The 13,291-nt window shown below is 40.2% G+C and overlaps 1 protein-coding gene across 2 annotated transcripts in view; it reads left to right on the top strand.

Moving 5' to 3' along the window:
* The window catches only part of LOC135481079 (protein crumbs-like), a 94,699-nt gene that overhangs the window by 80,137 nt on the left and 1,271 nt on the right, over positions 1-13,291 (top strand). For both annotated transcript variants that reach the window (XM_064761010.1, XM_064761011.1), the window contains 8 exons: positions 1,830-1,956; positions 2,981-3,058; positions 3,689-3,842; positions 5,103-5,216; positions 7,015-7,143; positions 8,283-8,501; positions 8,868-8,975; positions 11,318-11,697. In XM_064761010.1, coding sequence (XP_064617080.1) covers positions 1,830-1,956; positions 2,981-3,058; positions 3,689-3,842; positions 5,103-5,216; positions 7,015-7,143; positions 8,283-8,501; positions 8,868-8,975; positions 11,318-11,697 — 1,309 coding nt within the window. The remainder of the gene's footprint in view (positions 1-1,829; positions 1,957-2,980; positions 3,059-3,688; positions 3,843-5,102; positions 5,217-7,014; positions 7,144-8,282; positions 8,502-8,867; positions 8,976-11,317; positions 11,698-13,291) is intronic.

Raw genomic sequence — 13,291 nt, 5'->3', positions numbered from 1 at the left:
TATCCTAAATTTCATTTAGCTGTTTTTATAGGGTATTAAGTGAATGTGCTGCTTCACAGTGGAATCTCTTCCACAAGGACTGCGCTCCGCGTGAATTTTTTACCGATACAGGCACATGTGCATGGAAATACTAACTCAGGCTCCCTAAAGATTAGGCTCTGCGTAAATTTTGATAAAGTTTATGTCTATGCAGATATATAAAAAGTATTAATTCAGTTACTAATAATAATCAACATTTACAATATACATGTAATTGACATACGTGTTGATAGCATTTAACTGACATACGTGTTGATAGCATTTAACTGACATACATGTACGTGTTGATAGCATTTAACTGACATACGTGTTGATAGCATTTAACTGACATACGTGTTGATAGCATTTAACTGACATACATGTTGATAGCATTTTAACATGAGCTCCAACTGTTAGCATGTTTTTGGACATTCAGATACATGTACCATAGTTAAAGCTTTGAAGTTAGCATTGGATTCAGTGCGCTGTTTTGGGGGAAAAGAAACTTTAAACAAGCCTATGTTGCATGTATACCTGCATATCTATAAACACACAAGGATATAGAGAAATAAAGCGTACACATATATGTATATACGAGCATGAATCCACAGCGTTAATTACAAACACTTCACCTGGGCTGATCGGTCCCCCTCTGGTGATCGTTATCAATCTAATGTGTCTACCTGTGCGTCTCAGGTAAACGCATATGGGGTAAATTTGTCGCAGCTGACATCATTTTGCATATTAGCTGTACATGTGTATTACCTGTGTATACCTGTGAGATTTTGTGAGATGTTCTGCTTGGCTTGAGAAGCTGTTTAGTTGATGTACACAAACCTTGTAAAATTAGGTTTATCTGGAAAATTTAACAGGTGTATTTTTTTTTTTTTTTGTGGTGTATGAATGCATGCTTGTTTGAATAAGGAGAATGACAGTTTGCAAAGTCATGATGAAGAAAGTCTAGCTATAGCTTGTACTGCCTAACTTGAACTAGATAATTTGCACAAGATAAGCACCTTGTGAAAGACGTGTGCAAGTTACACCATTCTAACACCTGGTTGTTCACTTTACTTTATTACATGCACTGTTATAGTCAAGAGGTCAGAAGGACAATAGTAGTAGCTCGTTACGCCAATAGGCATACTCAGGTGAAAGTTAAACCAGCGCACAGGTAAACACCAGGCAAGTATACAACCTGGTGATCTGGAAAAGTTTATCAGAAATCTGTGCGTCTGTGTTAAGAGGGCTGTTAACCTGAGGGCAGTTTTGTCGACTCGTTAAGGTCAGGTAGAGATTGGCTACAGGTACTGCGTCAACACCGGCAGTGTGGCAGATACAGCCACATGTAGGTGGATACCGGACAGAAGTGAGGGCTGTATATACATGTAGCTATATTTCAGTCCAGACTGCAATCATATCACACACCTGGACTATCTGGATTCTTAACGAGGATTTACCTGTGGGTTTACCTGTGGATTTACCTGTGACTTGTGTGTGTTGTTTTTTTCTTTGCTCTCATCAATGGAAGACACTGTGTGAAACTGTGAACTTCATTTTCATTAAGAGTGACAATTTTTTTCTGGAGTTTTTTTTTTTTGTCTCACCATGTTTGGCTGGATTGCTCATATATTCCATGGCCATTTCCTTCATCCACCTGGGCGTATGGACTCATTTCGGAGACATACCTGTGGTTCTCAAGACGTAGACTCCTCAAACAGAGACATTTTGCACACATCTCCACGGATGTTCATACATGTGTCCTCCCAGTTATTGTTGTTGTTGTTACTAGTGATAATCTTACCTTTCCCCAGGTGTGAAGCTCAGAGAAACGAGTGTGAGAATTTACCCTGTCGCAACGGGGGACTGTGTATAGATGAACTGAATGACTACAGCTGTAACTGTACCTCGAATTACACTGGTAAAAACTGTGATATCTTGGTGAGTATACGTCGTCGTTGAGACTCGATTCAAATTCACCTCTGGTCAATTTTTTTTTTCTTGTGCAAGTCTAAATTGTTGTAGGTTAAAATGCTACCAAATGTCATTGTCATGTGGTTACTTTCTGTGTACACACTACGCATGTAGTGGTGTAACAGAGCCTCCATGGCTCAGTTGATCATGGCACTAGTGCAGCCAGGTGCCTCTCGCCAATGCGGTGGCTGTGAGTTCGTCCAGCTCATGCTGACTTCCTAGTCACGGGTTTTCAGGCTGGTGGATGGTCGCGGAATTTCCCCCGGGCTCTGCCGGGTTTCCTCCCACCATAATGCTGGCCACCGTCGTATCAGTGAAATAGTCATGAGTACGATGTAAAACACCAATCAAATAAATAAATAAATAAATAAATAAATAGTAGTTTAACAGGGGTGTGTATTTATCATCATTTTCTTCATTTTCTCTCAAAACAGTTTTTTTAAAGGTGTCAAGTCTTCATGTAAATGTATACAAGTTGTACTACGCTGCATGCTGTACGTTACAGTAATTGATGGCTGTAAATATATAGTCCAGCCTATATTTGTCACAATAGGAGAAACATAAATAGTGCTTATTGCACTGTGTCTTGGTGAATGGTGTGAACTGATGCATGCAATGCTCCAGATTTTATTTCTTCACTTAGTAACTATACATGTCCTGTATTTGACGTAAAATTTACCGTGACAACAAAAAGTTACACATTAGAATTTTTTGTTCGCCTCAAAAGGATGTTTTGAGCTTTGTTCGGATGTCCCTGGGAAAATGTGGGTTTCGATCAGCACCGGTTACCGAAGTAACCAAAAAGATTATGACATTTATTTACATTTTCCTCAAGCAAACATCTAGGGCAAATATAGTGATTTCTGACAAAACATAATCAGTCAGTCATTTCTGCAGGTATATTTTACCACTGCAGTAATGCCATATTGCTATTAGGCCATAATCCTTCATTGATTCAGTCCAGTAATCCATGGAATGTCTCCCCACTCAGATTACAGAGACCTGTGATCGTGAGCCATGCCAGAACGGAGCTACCTGCCAGGATTATAATGAAACGATATCAGGACAGGTATGCAAATTTAATTAAAAAGATGATTATGTATTTTAATTAAAAAGATGATTATGTATATCTCCATGGTAACGAGTCAAATGTTTTCCATAATCTCAATACAAGTCAGACTAGTTAATACAGCTTTGAAATTTCTTTATTTATCCACGGGCATGCATGATGTGTCTCAAATTAGTTCCAGGAATATTCAAATCATTTTCTTATTATCTTCGTACCCTTCTGAAAAAAATTCCACTTTGAGAATGTTCATTTGGTCCGTTTTTCAAAGATAAATTATCAGACCATGTGTTTTAGATAAACTGCAGGAATATGTACACATGTTTGGATCTGCTTTGATTTCAGAGAAAATATCTAAATGTTAAGAAAGAAAGTTTTAAAGCACCAGAAGTGAAATGTGTTTAGTAGGCTTTCTGTTTGTAAGTTAAACATATTCATTTTCTCCTGCAGAAAATTTTCAGTTACTGTTTAGGACACGATTTGGGATTACAAATTTTAAGAACCTACCTGGTGCATGCGCAGAAAATGTTCAATCACGCTCGTGAAATAATGCAAGCTACATGCGCTTTCTCTGCTTACGATTGACTTACGTCTGACTGTGTGGTTTGTTTTTTCTCACGGCGCATTCATCAGGAGGTGGCGAGGTTTAATTGTACCTGTGCCCCGGGATACGAGGGAAAAACCTGTGAGGATGAAATTGATTACTGTGCTGATTTTCCCTGTCGCAATGGTGCCACCTGCCAATCAAACGTCACTCTCCTGGATTATATCTGCTTGTGTCACCCAGGTAGGTTTTAGTGAGAGACGAGTTCAATACTTGCTTGAAACATTGTTTAATGTCAGTCTTATTAACACCATATACTGGACACAGCCAAAATTTCTGGTAACTTTTTAATAGATTCTGTGAACATTGTGTTATGAAAATGCAAGGAATTATCTCTTACCCAATCACAGCATGGGTAATGTCAGAGAAACTTTTAGGCGATGATAGCTGTGGTGATTCCACAGAACCTAACTGTCGAGCCAATCAAGTGGCCAGGAACATAATCTTTTAGCCAATCATGGCCTGGAGGATTCCCCAGAACGCAATGTGTTAGCCAATCACAGGATACGTAACACCCATGCCCACAAGTAACCTCATAGCCTATTGCAGAATGGGATACATTTTTGTGCAATGTCATTGGTTAACTGAATTAGTTCAACAGGGATAGTATCAAGCTGAAAACATGGAAATCTATTCTTAATCCATTTTATAGCTACTTGTGATTTTTTTTTCATAGATCTAACTTCAGTCATTCTGGAGTTCATAGTTTATTTGTCATTATGCGTTATGAATTATTATTATTTCGGCATATATCTAGAAGAATTTGGTGAAGCACAATTTCTTTGTAAATTCTTCCAGCATACTTTGGTGAATAAAGATATTATTATAATTATGATGTCTTATTTGATATTACATTTGTAAGCAGTGTAACAAAATGACTGGTTGATTTGTGGCCAGTTGCTTTGTGGCCAGTTGTTTTGTGACCAGTTGCTTTGTGGCCAGTCGCTTTAATTACATGGAAATAAGAATCTTTTTACTACTATATGTACAGCTCCACCTTCAATTGCAGTGTAGGATAAAATCGTTATGATATTGTGCATGGAAAGTTCTGATGTTCTGAAAACATAATTGGCTGAGAATGATTGAGGCTGATTCGAAAAAAAGACATTTCTGACTTAAGTCCAAATTGAAATGCGGTCTTAAGCCTTATTTTTCGCCTTTAGAAATTAAAATGTTGTGCATCTTATCAATGTTATTATATGTATAGACAAATGTATCTAAATTTGAACTTACGTTACCTATAACTTAGCATTGTGAAGAGGTTTTAAGTTTTGACTTCAGTCACAAACGGCTTTGTGATTCTTGTTGTAATTTTTTAACTTAAAACACCTCCTCTCTCCTCGTATGTTGGATATGGCATGATGCCGTTCCATTATGTCATTTGAAAAAGTACATTTTGGGTATTTACATTTTCAAAGTTTTTTTTTCTGTCTTCTGTTACAGGCTACACAGATAAAAACTGCAGCACTGACATTGATGAGTGTGAACCAGGGCCTTGTCAGAACGGTGGAATATGTACAGATCTCATCAATGGCTACAACTGCACGTGTACCAGCGGTAAGCTATGATTAGCCAAGAGAACCTTTAAATACATGTACCAGCGGTAAGCTATGATTAGCCAAGAGAACCTTTAAATACATGTACCAGCGGTAAGCTATGATTAGCCAAGAGAACCTTTAAATACATGTACCAGCGGTAAGCTATGATTAGCCAAGAGAACCTTTAAATACATGTACCAGCGGTAAGCTATGATTAGCCAAGAGAACCTTTAAATACATGTACCAGCGGTAAGCTATGATTAGCCAAGAGAACCTTTAAATACATGTACCAGCGGTAAGCTATGATTAGCCAAGAGAATCTTTAAATACATGTTCCCTAATTCATCAACTTTTGAAAAAAATATTTTGCAACATTCTGATAGATCTGAATAATTCACAGTTTTATGAAGATTGCATCTTAAATAACACGAACAAATTATTTTTAGTGTCATTTTCATAATGGTTCTATGCACAAATTCTTCTTAAAAAAAGGGATTTAGTGGTTGAAAGGCTTAAAATTTACAGTATGTAAGCACGGCGTAAAACACCAATCAAAAATAAAATCAGTAAAGTACAATATGTATGACTACACTGCAGTGATCGAGGGCTTAAATCATCTGCCTAATAAGTAGAAGGTCCAAGGTTCAATTCTGAGTCAGGTCGTATTACGTAAGAATTAAGTGCAATCTCGGTAATTCCCCCGCCTAGCTTTGATACTGCTTCTGCACTGAAGTCTGAGGCCATGATTAACAGTATGTTTGTTGGGCTAACCTGACCAACTCTCAGAGAAGATCCTTACCATAGATTAACTTTTTATTGTGATTTTGATAGAAGTATTTTATTGTTTCCTTTTATCTTTCAGTCTGAGTTTGTAGAGTGGTCAGATTTTAAGGGAGAAGAAAACTTTTTAAAAAATGGCACTATAGGCTAAAATTTTCACATTTTTTTCTATCTCATGGTGCCTGCTGCATAATTTTGCAATTTTTCCTCGCCATACATGTAAAGCTTGAATACGGCAAAGCTGACATAAATCGCTCAGTCCATGGCGTCCTCCATCTTTAAAACTCTGTAATTTATGCTGGGGGTGTGCTGCCTCTCAGTCAGTGAGAGTTATTAAAACTGCCGGCTTGTTCATGTAAACTCGGAACCTACTTCTAACATTCCGGTTTCCCGATCGTCAAACGGAAAACGAACTGTACTGTTAACTACCTTCTGGGAAGAAGGTAGTGAGCCTTCAGCAGTTACAGAAGGCAAATCTCCTCCTAACACCGACTTCAGGACTAGTTCTTAGGCAAAATGGAGTTGCTCACAGTGGATTTTGGCGCTGAATGTATTTATAATTTTTCAATTTGAAGTACATATTAGAATTTTTATGGCATGCACCTGCAAGGGAATGCATACTCTATTCAATGGTATTTGTTTGGTATTTAAGTCTTTTTCTTCTTTAAGAAAAAAGTGCTGGCTGTATCCAAGGCTTTACAGTACAGTAATTCTTCCATCTTTTTTCGTGTTCGCAGGGTGTTTTTTCTACCATATTCTGTAGGCGTTATTTTGTGTAGACTGATAAAAGTTTGCTTTTTCCTAAGCCCTGAAATTGGTCAATCCAACCAATATAGTCTCCAAAATGAAATCAAAAATAGGGAGAAGTTGCACTGAAAGTTGTTCTGTCATATGTGTAAAGGTTGAGGAATTAGGGTAGACATGGTAGATGGTGGGAAAGGCCAGTTCTAATGAAATGACGCACCTCATGTTTGAGTTTTAAAAAAGGCTTAAAATATTTTTTTTTAGCGTGTAACACATTTTTTGCATTTGTCCAGGCTGGGAAGGGGTGGATTGTGATGTGGATATCCTAGAGTGTAATCAAACAATAAATCCGTGTGGTGATCGAGGGGAATGTGTGGAGAAGCCCGGATCATTCGAGTGTGACTGCGACCCAGGATTCACAGGTGAGGGGAAAGATTTTCAACAACTGCAAAATTCAATCCGGTTCCCAAGTTCAGAAGACTGTAAGATCTGGGGCCAATTACAAAGAGCGATTTCTGACTTCACGAACACCAAATGCACCGCAGTGCTTTTTTCGGGGGGGTGGATGGTATGGAGAAGTGGAAGTTGAAATTTTGACACATTTGTTCCAAGATAATAATGATTATATTTTGTTCACTGTTTTAATTTCTCTGGCCCAAAAGTGACCTGAAATTTCACCCAGAAAAAGAGCATTTTTAGAGGCAAATAAACGTCAGTACTATTTGTGGGGCTGAAAGTTACATTTTCCAACAGGACTGAAATCACCTTTCTGAGATTTCAACCAGGAAAGAACATCACAACATCTTTGATTGTGCCCGTCATTACAAAATGTAAAAAACATGTTGTTTTTTGAAGTCTGGATGGTCAGATGATTGAACCAGGGTCATATTGATGTCACAACATCCGAAAATCCAAGGGGAATTAGACATGAGTGAATGATTATGGCTTAACATCTGGGCGAAACAAGCCGTAACAGCATATAGACTGTTAAGATTTGTATTTTTCTTTTTTCTCGCTGAAAGTAAATTTTATAAACTACATACACGTATATAAAATTTAAAAAATGCAAGATGATCATCACCATGTATTTACTATATGTACTCCAGTAATTTTCAGTTTTTGAGCCAGTAACCTGCAGGTCCTAGTGGGTTTCTCCCCAGGTTGTGCCCGTTTCCTCCCTTCATAATATTGGTCACCGTAAACGTTAAATATCCTTGAGTACAGCATAAGACACCAATCAGATAAATAAATAAATTCAGTTGTTGATCAAAAACTTTTGTGCTGATAACCTACCGTTAATCTATCGTTTTAATTTTACATGGGCCCTCCGTGGCCGAGGGGGTTAGCACGCCAGCGCGGGGCAGTGACCCAGAAAATGCAGAAATCCTCTCACAAATGCAGCCCAGCGGAGAATCGTTGGTTTCCCCAGGGCTCTGCCCAGTTTCCTCCCACCATAATGCTGGCCGCCGTCATATAGGTGAAATATTCTTGAGCACAGGGTAAAGCACCAATCAAATAAATAAATAAATAAATAATGTTGCATTTAATTTTTGTTTGCCAGGTATACCATGTGTAGACATTAATGAATGTGACATAGGACAGTGCAAAAATGGAGCTGGCTGTGAAAACACGATCGGGGACTACTCCTGTAATTGCACGCTTGGGTATGAAGGGAAGGATTGCGACATTGCCAACTGCAGCTACAACCAGTGTCTAATGGGCTCCACCTGTCGTGTCGAGGGAACGATCTGGGAATGTGATTGTCTCCCTTTCTATGAAGGTGAGAGTTCCTTCAAGTCTTGATTACCCATGTTCAATAGAACACGTGTTCATTGTGCAGAGAAAACTCTGTTCGTCACATGATGGAAAGTTTGTTGCCAAAGGTTGATGGTTTTCTTCAGGCATAAAACTTTTTGCCAGTCATGAAATTTTATCATGGTTAAAAAAAGTGATAGATTTATTTACAGAAGTGGTTCTTTGTTCCAGTTTATTCCATCAGAAACCTGTGAAAAATGTGTCATATCACATTAAGTTTTCTTCACAAAAGAGTTTGAATTAGGATCACCATGTATTCAACAACTCCAAACCAGGTGTCTGGTTTTACTGTCTGTCTGGAGGATCCAAATTTCCATGTTGTTAATTACAGGTAAACAGTGTGAGATCCGAGGACCTTGTGTGTCAGCGCCGTGCAGTAATGGTGCTACTTGTGAGCAGAACGTACTTTTGATGAATTACACCTGTCACTGTACCTCAGGTAAGATCGTAAGCATATGTACTGTATTGGCCTGTACGATTAACGCATTTGACAAGTGTTTGTGTGAGGCCTGGAGAACCTGGAAAAGTCTGGTATATGAAAGACTACTGTTGACTTCAAAATTTGCTGTATTACTGTATTATTCAAAGTAGCATGGAAAATATGAATTTGGGGCATGTAGAAAGAAATTTTCAAATTGTACCAACCATGATTTGTGTAAGTGGAACCCCCATAACTAATGAAATGAGTTCCTATGAGGCAAGAGGTGCGAGTTCAAACCTGACCTTAGACAGGGAATGTGTACCTTCCCACTGCTTGTGGAGACTTGGTGACTGTGTACCTTCCCACTGCTTGTGGGGACTTGGTGACTGTGTACCTTCCCACTGCTTGTGGAGACTTGGTGACTGTGTAACTTCTCACTGCTTGTGGGGACTTGATGACAGTGTACCTTCCCACTGCTTGTGGGGACTTGGTGACTGTGTAACTTCCCACTGCTTGTGGGCACTTGGTGACAGTGTACCTTCCCACTGCTTGTGGGGACTTGATGACAGTGTACCTTCCCACTGCTTGTGGGGACTTGGTGACTGTGTAACTTCCTACTGCTTGTGGGGACTTGGTGACTGTGTACCTTCCCACTGCTTGTGGGGACTTGATGACTGTGTGCCTTCCCACTGCGCGTGGGGACTTGGTGACTGTGTACCTTCCCACTGCTTGTGGGGACTTGATGACAGTGTACCTTCCCACTGCTTGTGGGGACTTGATGACAGTGTACCTTCCCACTGCTTGTGGGCACTTGATGACAGTGTACCTTCCCACTGCGCGTGGGGACTTGGTGACTGTGTACCTTCCCACTGCGCGTGGGGACTTGATGACTGTATACCTTCCCACTGCGCGTGGGGACTTGGTGACTGTGTACCTTCCCACTGCTTGTGGGCACTTGATGACTGTGTACCTTCCCACTGCTTGTGGGGACTTGGTGACTGTGTACCTTCCCACTGCTTGTGGGGACTTGGTGACTGTGTACCTTCCCACTGCTTGTGGAGACTTGGTGACTGTGTACCTTCCCACTGCTTGTGGAGACTTGGTGACTGTGTAACTTCTCACTGCTTGTGGGGACTTGATGACAGTGTACCTTCCCACTGCTTGTGGGGACTTGGTGACTGTGTAACTTCCCACTGCTTGTGGGCACTTGGTGACAGTGTACCTTCCCACTGCTTGTGGGGACTTGATGACAGTGTACCTTCCCACTGCTTGTGGGGACTTGGTGCCTGTGTAACTTCCTACTGCTTGTGGGGACTTGGTGACTGTGTACCTTCCCACTGCTTGTGGGGACTTGATGACTGTGTGCCTTCCCACTGCGCGTGGGGACTTGGTGACTGTGTACCTTCCCACTGCTTGTGGGGACTTGATGACAGTGTACCTTCCCACTGCTTGTGGGGACTTGATGACAGTGTACCTTCCCACTGCTTGTGGGCACTTGATGACAGTGTACCTTCCCACTGCGCGTGGGGACTTGGTGACTGTGTACCTTCCCACTGCGCGTGGGGACTTGATGACTGTATACCTTCCCACTGCGCGTGGGGACTTGGTGACTGTGTACCTTCCCACTGCTTGTGGGCACTTGATGACTGTGTACCTTCCCACTGCTTGTGGGGACTTGGTGACTGTGTACCTTCCCACTGCTTGTGGGGACTTGGTGACTGGATAACTGATCAGCTATAAGTGTGTGAATACGACTGCAGAGGTTCTTCCACCTAACCATCATTGTATGAGTAACAAATTGTTCACTAAGGTATTAAACACTATCAAGTAAAGAACGGATTAAAGCCCGCTGTCGAAAGATTGCCTGGTTCAATTAAGAGTTATATCTTTACATATAGTCCAGAGGCCAGGTTCACAGAACACCATAAGTCATATGTCACGTAACTTTTTCTGTTGTCTGAGTTATAGTGTAAGACAATGTCTTTTGTCCTTGACAAGAAAAGCTATGAAAAATTTATTTACAAAGTTTTGTGAAAATGGCCACTGTTTGGTGCTATAGAAGTCAAATAGCAAAATAGAACATTTGACACCAAGGAAATATTTAAGCACTGTATTTAATGTTGTTTAAGTGACACATTTTGCTTGATTCTGACTGATCTGATTCATCCAACTTATATGGCTTTTAAAGAGTTTTTTTTTGTGAAGTTTGATTAAAGTCTTATAAGAAATACTTATATGATTGTATAATGCATTTTTTAAATATTAAACTCCAGGTGAAATACCATAGTCAGAGCATGAAGTTTTACATTGAATGTATCCAAGTGCATTTTCACGCTCTGAGCGTTCTGTTGTGGTTTTAGGATTCAAGGGAGACAACTGCGAGGAAAATCGCAACGAGTGCGTCGAAGACAATCCGTGCCTTAACAACAGTACCTGCAATGATACCTTCGGTTCGTACAACTGTGCATGCGCCGTTGGGTTCACTGGGAAGAACTGTGGCGTAAATATCGACGATTGCATCGATGAGCCATGCGAGAACGAAGGCACTTGCATCGACTTGGTGAACGGGTTTGATTGCAATTGTACCGACACAGGGTACGAGGGAGCAACATGTAGCGAGGACATCGATGAATGCGCCATCAGCAGTGTGTGTCAGCATGGGGGAACCTGTATCAACGAGCCCGGCGCTTTCACCTGTCAGTGCGCTAAGGGATATGCTGGAGATTTGTGCGAGAGAAAGGTAAGTGTGTCATATGGTCCTGCGTATGGCGTGCACATATCTCGTCTTGTAGCATTTGTTAGATCCTGCGTGTTCTGTAACGATTTCAATTCACGTCACAAGTTATTTCTGCAGAAACTAGTGTGTCAAGGTTATACCATGAAACGCCTTCACCCCAAGTTTCTTAAGTTTTACAATGAGTATAATTCTCTTGTAAGTTAATATGGACAGACCGTGTCGAATCTGTGGCACTCTGCTTCATGATTTGTGTCTTAATTCCATTTAGCCAATAGCTAGGGGACGTATATTCATTGTGTTGAGTTGGATCGCCACGTTGGATATATGAACAATGGCAATCGAAGCGCAACTGAGATACATATTTTTTTAATCGACCACTGATATTCTAGCATGGTACACAACATGAATACTGATTTCACTCAGTCGCCTAGAACATACCTTGGGTCTTTCCAGCATCAACAACTGCTGATAGCTTCTCTTTGCATGATTCCTTCCTATTTTTGTACTTCATATAATTTCGTAGTTCTTTGTTGGGGGCCTTCGTGGCTCAGTTGGTTAGCACGCTAGCGCAGCGTAATGACCCAGGAGCCTCTCACCAATGCGGTCGCTGTGAGTTCAAGTCTAGCTCATGCTGGTTTCCTGTCCGGCCATACGTGGAATGGTCTGCCAGCAACCTGCAGATGGTTGTGGGTTTCCCCCCAGGCTCTGCCCGGTTTCCTCCCACCATAATGCTGGCCACTGTCGCATAAGTAAAATAATCTTGAGTAGGGCATAAAAGAACAATCAAATAAATAAATAAATAAATAGTTCTTTGGTGGTTTGTATTATATGTCGTTTTGGGGAATTGACCTTGCGATCATTGACTTCTAACGTCCTTATTGTTTGGTGGCTGATAGATTAATGTGAGTTGCGACGCATGGATTTAAGCGATCATGAGCCCAAATCTCTTTCTTTACAACCGAGTCGCCCAAAACACATATGAAGCAGGCTAAATCAACGAACAAAGACCCAAAATGAGTTACTGACCCGATATGTTTGCCTAATGCGTTCACTTCATCATAAATGCCCCAAAGTCCATTAAAACATACATGTACAAGATTGATACCAATATAATTGGTCAGTTTACCAAAGTTATGGTCTTATTGTATTGTTCATGTAAATGCATAAATAGAGTGGTAGCAAATTACACACCCCCTAGCAACCATAGTTAAAGCAGAATTACAACTGTAGGTAAAAAAAAATTGAAGTGATGTTAATTGCAATATATTAGATGTCACTAGTCTAGATATACTCAAAATGTTGTTAGGCAGTTCTTTACAGATTGTAATCTCAAAATGTTCCTTAGATAAATGAGGAACATTTTTGTGAAGAAATCGATGAGACGTCAAATCACTTATGTGGTCTGAAAAGATTTCTGTGTTTTATCCCTCTTTGATTCCTTTTTTGTGGCACAGCAAAAATTCTGAGAAAAAAAAAATAAAGACATACATGTAAATTCGGCAAATGACCTAAAATTTTGCCCATGACTACAGTGCATAATTTGGCTGATTCTTACAGTTCTGTTGGTCTTAAAAGAATGTTTTTAGGATTATTTGGC

The sequence above is a fragment of the Liolophura sinensis genome, chromosome 13 (genome assembly GCF_032854445.1).
Source record: "Liolophura sinensis isolate JHLJ2023 chromosome 13, CUHK_Ljap_v2, whole genome shotgun sequence".
Lineage (NCBI taxonomy): Eukaryota > Metazoa > Mollusca > Polyplacophora > Chitonida > Chitonidae > Liolophura > Liolophura sinensis.
The sequence above is the reverse complement of the archived record's forward strand: the minus strand, read 5'-3'. Positions and strand labels throughout refer to the sequence as shown.